The sequence below is a fragment of the Anguilla rostrata genome, chromosome 2 (assembly GCF_018555375.3).
Source record: "Anguilla rostrata isolate EN2019 chromosome 2, ASM1855537v3, whole genome shotgun sequence".
Classification (NCBI taxonomy): domain Eukaryota; kingdom Metazoa; phylum Chordata; class Actinopteri; order Anguilliformes; family Anguillidae; genus Anguilla; species Anguilla rostrata.
Genome location: NC_057934.1, coordinates 35,864,947 through 35,873,812, shown reverse-complemented (window position 1 = coordinate 35,873,812; position 8,866 = coordinate 35,864,947). Strand labels below are relative to the sequence as shown.

The window sequence follows — 8,866 nt, the reverse complement described above, 5'->3', positions numbered from 1 at the left end:
ATCGGTTTAGAACTCTGTGGAGATAACGCCTCTAATGTATTTTCACTTTTTCACTGAAATTGAGACTGACTAAACTGAATAGACTACATAGACTACTGAGGTCCCTGACTAAAGAAATTGCTTTTAAAAAGAAAAATCACTTTGTATTTCTCTTTAACTACTTTTTCTGTTCTGTGATTTGTCATTTTGCGCATTTGTTGAAATTGATTCAGTTGTGTCCTTTATTTCAACAAAATAGTTTTGCAACATATGGTTTTGTAATATTTATGATATTACGTCACTGTGGGGGCATAATGGGGCGATAGGGCAATAATCAATGCTGTGATGCTAGGATGCAAGTGGCTTGGAGTGACATGAAACAAAGTACACAAAGTTTGTTTTGAGAATACTGATCACAATGTTTCGCGGACATGTTTGGAAGTGGTTCGTTTTCAATAAGGTTCATTTTTATGAGGTCTCCCTCCCTTCAGCGTCCCGATATTGGAGGAGACTAGTAAAGTGACTTTAAACTCAACTCCTCGTCTCCTCTGGCAAAGAATACATTGATGCACGCCACCGCGGAAGTCTTTTCACATTTCTGGGTGACATCATCATGCCCAGAGAGATTGAAAGACCATCCCACAGAATCTGACAACCAAACTTCAGAAAGTGGACATGGCGGAGAACTTGAATTTCCTCAATTCGCAAGATATTTAGGCAAATTTGTGAAAAGACTTCCATGGTAGCATACATCAATTTAGGCTCTCCCTCGCTGGGAGGAGGCGAAGCGCCGAGTTTGAAGCCACTTCGCTTGTCTCCTCCAATACTGGGACACTGGAGGAAGGGAGGGCACACAGATCAGTTTCTGGGGTATGGAGGAGAGGAGGTGGTAGTAGAGGAAAGGAGGATACATTTTTTGAGTATTTGGACGCACCCCTAGTATCTATACGGCTTGGTCACTTTTAGTGTAGCAGTTCACAGTACTATAAACACACAGTGGTTTTCTACATGTGTATGTAACTGTTAACTAAGTTCATCACAAATATTTAAGCACTAAATGCATCAACAGAAAAAATTGAAAATTCTTTAAATAATTATGCTCAAATAAACACTAACAGAGAACTTATTATTGATTCTATTTTTATTTCACATCCTAATATCCACTGAAAGGCCCATAAAAGCATGACACAGCACAGGCAAAATGTGCCATAAAGACACACACATTCTGTACATAAAAATAAAAAAACACCAGGAACTTAAGCCAGCCTTTATTCTTCTGCAGTACATTGACCCGACACCTTCTGGCAAGCATCTATTTTGATTCCTCTGTCAGGTTTTGCCTCGCTTCAGTAAGTGCCTGAATGAGGAGACACAACAACAATGCTGATCAGTGCGCTTCTGTTCACCTGTGAAATGGAATCTCTTGCGGTGGAAATGTAATATTGTGAGGAAGTTCAGCTTAGACAGGCGAACAAAGATATTTCTGAAGTAAAGTGAAACTGTGAAGTCAACTGCAAGCCCTCTTAGTCTGGGAATGGGAATGGAACTAGAACTGAATGAGAATTGGAAGGAAGAAGTGTTTCAAATGGAATTGAAGGAGCCTACCTTCTCAGGAAGGCAATTATGAATAGAGACCTAGGACCTCATTACCTTCTCAATGGCTTCCTTGGCAGGGTTGTCACGTAGAAGTTTGGCCCACTCCAAGGCTCTCTCAAAGTGCTCCACGCCTGAGTTGTGGTTACCCAGCTTCACTGCACAAGAGACGCACAAACTGTTCTTTTAATACTCATTTATTCAAGGCCTTCATGGGACAGAACCACAGATTTATCTGATCTGACCTAGATTTGTCCTTCACCTGTTTCACCTTTAGCACCTCTGGAGCAATTTGCCAAAGTGCCCTCATTTTGAATCCAGGGTGCATAGAGTTAAAGAGCTTTTAACTTCTGTGAGTCAAGATATAAAATATAACAACACAAAGAGCAGGGACTCCTCCAACGCAAAATGCTGCTTTTGTAAGAAACAATGCTGAATGATACGGTATAATGTATTATACAGCGCCCTCCATGATGTTTTGGACAATGATATTTTTTTTTCCTAAATTGGCTCTGCACTCCATAATTAGATTTGTAAGCAAACAGTTCACATGTGGTTAAAGTGCACATTCTCAGCCTTAATTTAAGGGTATTTTTTATAGCTGCACGTTAGTTTCACCATGTAGAAATTACAGCACTTATACATAGGCCTCCATTTCAGGGCACCATAATGTTTGGAATACCCTTTAATAAAAACTGAGAATCTGCACTTATTATTACCATTATTTACGGAAAATCTAAAGTTGTGGAGTACGAAGCCAAATCAAGAAAAATATGTCCAAACATTATGGTTGGCACTGTATGTAAAGTTGCTGTGGAGTACAGTATGTGACTTCACAAGAATAGAACAATATCCTGAACTTTACTGAAAAAAATAGCAATTAAACTCCTTTGAAATAACTCTTGACTGTTCTGAGGTTCTACGTGTTATTGTCAAGGCCCCTCTTGGCACCCTTTGGCCTTGAAATGAAACAGATTAACGTACCTATAGACTTTGTAAGTCTCACTTTGCTCATGATTACAGTTTGAAATATTTTTTAATGTTCTTTCCCCATTTTCTTCCCAGTTTGGAATGCCCTACCATGTGTGTGAGAAGCACATATTCTCCACAGAAACACATGCTGTCACCGTCTGCTACTTTTCACACCACAACCCACAAAGCCAAGCTTGCACAGGTATGAGTCAGAGGAAGACACTTCATATGCAGCTTTGCCAAGCAGACCAGGCATTTAATCGACTAGCTGTGATCGCTAGAGAGTGATGAGACATAGATCCCGGTTGACTAAACTCTCCCTAACCCTGGGCGATGCTGTTGTTAATTATGTCCACCTGTGGGACTACTGGCCAAATTGCCACTGGCATGATTTGGATTCGATCCCAGGTGGGATCCATCCACGCATTAAAATAATACAATTTGATATTTCATATTTATTTTGGTGATATATTGTATTTTATTGCTGATAACAATCAGTAATAACATTACATGGATTCTGGTTCCACCTTTACAAATGGACTTATTAGGAACACAGCTATTAGCACTAACACTGATAAACTGCACCTCACCCTCTGACTGAGCCACCAACACGCTGGCATTCAGCTGCCACTTCTCGTCACTGGTCTCGTTAGCGGCTTCCAGCGAGCGTGAACCATAGTCCCGGGCCTCCTCAAAGCGTTCCAGCTCAAGGTAGCAGCGGCCAATCTCATGGAACAGCCAGGCCTTTTCCAGACTACTACAGACCAAAGGGATCTTTTCTTCCCAGCTGCAAAAATCAGTTAAACAACACTTGACTATCAATGTGAGTACATATATGGGAGATAACAGAATATAGCACATAACTGAATCACAAAGAAAACGAAAACAAAACAAAAAAACTAAAACACAATAAAGGCAAGTCGAGTTTTACAATTAATAAGGAAAGCGCCAAAAAAAAAAAAACACATTCACTGTTCACTCACGCCTCGATTGCTTGCATGTATTTCCCAATCCGGGCATATACTCGTCCAATGTTGTCCAAAGCCCTCGATTTTGCATCTGTAAAATTGCTGGTGAAAATAAAAGAAACAAAAATCACTTATAATCAAGATGAAAAGAAAAATCATGTGAACACCGTATCACATGCAATTTTAAATTTCTGTTCACAAAGCATTTTACATTTAAGCAGCAAACATAAAACGTAACATGATTTCTCCCACAGATGATGCATAAATGCATATCTATAGCAGGACTACAGCAAGTTATGCCTGATGACATCCTTGATTTCAAGTGGTGACACACTGAGGGAATGTAAAGACTTTTACAAATCATGAATGATGAAAGCCAGGTTGAGAATTTGACCATGACACTCCAATTTACAATGGGGGTATTATTGCCTTATACATAAATAATTAACATGAACATTCCACAAATAAAATGAGATTCAGGCCAGGCCCTCTACCTACTTCTGTCTGGCTAAGTCCAGGTCTTTCTTGTGGCTCTCCAGAGCTCCGTCCATGTCCTCCAGATCAATCTGAGCATTTCCGATGCAGCTGTGCAGGTTTCCCAGCACCTCCTTCTTATTGGGTACAGTTTCCTCTGACCAGCGCTCAACTGTCTTCAGGACCCGCTGTGCCTTTTTAAGGCTCTCCATGACATTGCCTGCAGCCATAGCTGACATAACAGCACAACCACAAGAGGTGGCATGATGAGCTTAAATGGGTCTCAAACAAAAAATGTATGGGTAATACTGAGCGGGGAGTTGACAATCCTAACTTATTCCGGTAACGTTATAATAATAACCTTCAATTCAGAATGTTGTGTTGTTTCTTCCATAGGAGCAGAAACATAAAATTTAAACAAGAAACAATTTATTTCAAATGTATCAAGACTGAAGTGCAATATTTAACTAAAGTGTCTATAAGTGATGTTGGTTTCTTACTGCAACCATATTCATTAACTTGTGGGGGGACTCACTGGCATCAATCTCTTCCAGACTCTTCAGCACATAGCCTGTGGGGTCCGAGGGCAGGCTCTGCTGGTTCTTTTTCCACTTCTGCTGCATGAGCTTGCGGTCCCTCTCTCGAGCGTAAACTGGTTTCTGCTGGCGCCAAAACTCAGTGCGAGTGTCCAGGTAACTGATGCAGTTGAGGATGAGGTCCTGGACCTTTTCCCCGTTACGCATCTCTCCTTTGATTAGATCTGCATGGCAGGCAAGTATCCCGGTGATTAAACGGTAGCTGAATGCAACGAGAATCCATTTTATTGCACAGCACAGACCAAGTGGTAGCAGAGTTGAATCACAGCTGCGTGGTTAAACTCAACTGTCTTGGTAAAGACAGTTTATTGGCCAATGTAGCTTTATAAATTAATACATGCCAATTGTGTCCCACTGGCGTAAACTCATAGCAAATTACACAGTCAAAGCTAAAATGGCAACTATAGTTGCAGGCCAGCCTGTGGTTGGGGAGATCACCTTCATCTTTAAGCAGCTTCTCAAGGTATTCCTTATCACTGTAGAGTTCCCCCAGCAGCTGCTTGGCTGTCTTCTCGCTCTTGGGACTCTTCTTATTCTGCTGATTCTGCTCCTTCTTTGTGGTGCGTGGTAAACCCTTTGGCTTCACTGTCTTCCCCTGCCAGTCAGAAGACTTCAGCATCACATGAACCTAATCAGTGGGTGCAAAGTCTCCAAATGACAACAAATCAGAGGAACTCACCTCATTCTTTTTGTGAAAGAAGGACAGATCTCCTTTATTCTCCAGCTTCACCGATGAAGGACCTGGGAAACAGATATTACCCATCTTTTGATCAGTGCAACAACACAAGTCAGTTGCTGACTATGTACCTGAGTGCCACAAAGACAAAAGATTGCAATGTTGCGTACATTTTGTGTTGTTAGGAGAGATTAAATAAAACACAATGGAGCAATATACTACAGGGGAGCTGCTGCTGGCCCTCTGGTCCCAAAAGTCTCGCTGTCTTTTTTTAGGGGCGTTAAATGTTCTAGGCATCCAGGGGTGTGGTTTAATTCTGGTTGATGTTTCTGGTTGCTTTACATTAATGTACTCACATTCAACTGAATTCAAGTTTCCAATCATATTATTGACTGATAAAACTATACCCATAGATGCTGGGAACAGTATAAACACTCTTTCAAAATGGGAGACTTTGGTGCCAGACAGCACAGGAAATGGGAAACAGGAACCAACATGGGAGATATTTTAAATACTGAGATATTAATATAAGTGATATTCTTTGAATTCATCTTCTATAAATCAAGTTACTTGTTGTACTTACTACCAACAGAGTTGTCAATAGCCTCCTGAGCCTTCTGAATGCCCAGTCTGAACTCCTGGAGCTCTGGACGCAGTTTATGTCCTCGGTGAAAAAACACTAGGGCAAATTCAAAGTCTCCCATTGTGTATAAAGCCTCTGCTTTTTGGTACAGGCCCTACAGGGTTTGGAACAGAATTATTTGACAATCACTATCACTTACTAACATACAGTGAGCTCCATAATGTTTGGGACAAGGAAATTTTATTCTTGATTTGGCTCTGTAGTCAAGCAATTCACATGTGGTTAAAGTGCACATTCTCAGCTTTTATTTAAGGGTATTTAATAGCTACACTTTGATTTCACCATGTAGTAATTACATCACATCTTGAGAAGATGCTTCTGTACACTTCAGAATTAATTCTGATGCTGCTATAAGCAGTTACATCATTACTGAAGACAAGTGAGACAGCACCTGTGGCAGCCACACTTGCTCAAACTAGAACACCCCCTCCACGTTTCCCAGATAAGTCTTCCCAAAGGGTGCTTTTGATCTTGGATAGTTCCTTTTGGCCTCCACGCTTTGCTCTTGCCATCACTCTGCTACAAGTGAATCTTGGCCTCATTTGTCCACAAGACCTTTTTCCAGAATTCTGCAGGCTTTTCAGGTACTTCATTATGGTGAGAATTCTTCGGTCATCAACTGTAGAGGTCTTGGTCCTTGGCTTACCAGGCCCTTTGTGATTACTGAGCTCACCAGGGCTCTGTTTCTTCTCTTTAATAATGCTCCAAACAGTTGATTTGGGTAAGCCTAACATTTGGCCTATGACTTATCAGCCTCATAATGATTACCTTGACTGTCACTGGCACAACTCCGGTCCTCATGTTGATAAACAGCAAATACAGACTCAAAAGGCAATCAAAAGACTCGAATCAAGATTAGATATTGAAAGCTCTCTTATATGTGCACTAAGGAAGCCACTGAACACACCTGGCTAACAAGAAACACCTGTGAAGCAATCTGTCCCAAACATTATGGTGCCCTGAAATGGGGAGATGTGTACGAAAAGTGCTGTCATTTCTATGTGGTAAAACGAAAATGTATAAAAATACCCTTTAATAGAAGCTGAGAATCTGCACTTTAACCACATGTGAATTGTGAGGGACAAGCACGTATCATCCCAAACATTTTGGAGCTCCCTGTAATTCCATGCTTATAATTCACAAAATGTAAACAATGCTAGCCCAGAACAACATTCAATGATATAGTTTAATAGCAAGCATTCTCTCTCTCCCAAATGTTTTACATGTAACCTACAAACTTCTGCACCTTAAAAAAATCTTTGTCTTCTTTTAGAGAAGCTTCAGCATCCCTCAAAGCGCTCACAGAATCCCCTATCTTCAAATAGCACTTGGATCTTGCCACCAAACAATTTTTGTCATCCGGCTGCAGCACCAATGCCTGCAAGAGAGTTCATATTATTCCAGTAAATTTAAAACCATTTTCCTGAAACGATATCTAGTTTGATGCAACTATTTTTAAAAAAATTAGACTGTTCTCCTCACGTCACAGCTGAATGTGCAAACGTATCTCTCACAAACATAGTACTACAGTGTAGGCAACAGCTCCAAGGACAAACTCAATTATCTCAGAGTCAGGTAAGTGTACGTTAGAGCTATAAAGCTATCCAGCAAAACTTACCGTTGAATAACTTTCTATGGCTTTGATGAATTCTCCTTTGAGGTAAAGCTGGTCGCCTTCCGCAACATACGTAGAGAACGAACTTTTTGGCACTTGATCGCCTTCCTCGTTGTCTGACATTTTTAATGTATTATTTTCCCCTGCTTTCAAAACCAAAAGGCACGTTCGTGTGTAAGCCGAGCACTGTTAACGGTATCCTAGCAACCAGCCAAACACAAATGACCATTTATTACTTTGCGAAAGGCTTTTAGTTCTGCGTTTGCTACATTGTTCCAGACTGTTCTGGAAGTAGCCTACACTGTCGGATACTGAAATTTAGTTATAATAATCAGACTAACGTAATAACGTCAGAACTTTAAATGTACGGTATCCTAGAATAATGAAAAACGAGTCTGATCAAAAATTTGTCGCCTAGCGTTACTGGGCCATTTAGATGACATCACACACCGTGCTACTTTCCCCTTGGGAATATTTATCGGGTCTTGCATTTTCTGAAAAGCTCAATTACCTACGTTACTCTGGTAAAATTACTGTGCTCTGCGAAAATTTGTCTCCAATGATGACAGATGATATGTCACTCTAAGATGCTATAGGAAAAACCAAAGGGACATTATCTATCCGAAATTAATATTTATGTCCTAAGATATTATGATGTTGTTATATAACATTTTATTCGTTGGTCTTTAGAACATCTAGAATTGTTCCAATGAACAAAGTTATTTAAAACTAGGAATGTTCCCAAGTTCAACTTTATATTAGATTTAGGAACATTTAGGAGTCCTTTCGATTTAGTCTATATTACATTATTCCTTACATAATATAAACAAAGGGAAAAAACTTGATTAAATGATTCTTTAATTTCCATAACCAAAACAACAAAAAAGTATGGCAGCACTCCCAGTATATTACTACAATTGTACTATAGTTATAACTACTCATTATAAAAATGGTTCATAAGTACATCAAGTCATTACAATGTACAGTCTTTCTCTTCACAAACTGTTACATTCCACCTTATTAATACAAGTGGAAAGGAATCATAGAGGACTGAAACATTTTTCCATCGCCTTGGTGCAAGACCGGCACGGGTACTGGTACAAGGAGGCGACAACAACCTCAACTGGAGCAGATCCCAAAGTTAGGAGACAAGTCTGTCTCAACATCAAGACCCTGCCACGTGACCCAGCACAAAAAACAAGAGCATGAAGAGCCAAATGATACAAGCCATGCAGGAGCAAGTGGTCCATTCAGACTGTTTATATCCTGGCCTTGAACACTAAATAACATTCTTGCAAAGCAAATCTCGTCTTTTATGCACATATTTTCACATTATACTTTAGTTCCTGC

General features: G+C 40.1%; 1 protein-coding gene across 1 annotated transcript; it reads right to left on the bottom strand.

Moving 5' to 3' along the window:
* Positions 1 to 1,234: 1,234 nt before the first annotated feature.
* On the bottom strand, positions 1,235 to 7,904 carry odad4 (outer dynein arm docking complex subunit 4). The gene is made up of 11 exons (XM_064321833.1): positions 7,520 to 7,904; positions 7,148 to 7,279; positions 5,842 to 5,995; positions 5,262 to 5,323; positions 5,021 to 5,177; positions 4,522 to 4,746; positions 4,011 to 4,218; positions 3,528 to 3,614; positions 3,135 to 3,331; positions 1,630 to 1,730; positions 1,235 to 1,336 (listed from the first exon to the last, which is right to left on the bottom strand). Exons 1-11 carry the CDS (start codon positions 7,637 to 7,639, stop codon positions 1,292 to 1,294), a joined length of 1,488 nt encoding a protein of 495 aa, XP_064177903.1. The 5' UTR covers positions 7,640 to 7,904; the 3' UTR covers positions 1,235 to 1,291.
* Between the last annotated feature and the right edge of the window lie 962 nt (positions 7,905 to 8,866).

Excerpts from the sequence above, each read along its gene's own strand:
- odad4 (XM_064321833.1), bottom strand. The coding sequence starts at position 7,639 with ATGTCAGACAACGAGGAAGGCGATCAAGTGCCAAAAAGTTCGTTCTCT. Across the intron at positions 5,178-5,261 it reads TCTTTCACAAAAAGAATGAG|GGGAAGACAGTGAAGCCAAA; the intron begins GTGAGTTCCTCT and ends TCTGACTGGCAG. Across the intron at positions 4,219-4,521 it reads TCTGGAAGAGATTGATGCCA|CTATGGCTGCAGGCAATGTC; the intron begins GTGAGTCCCCCC and ends CTGTTATGTCAG.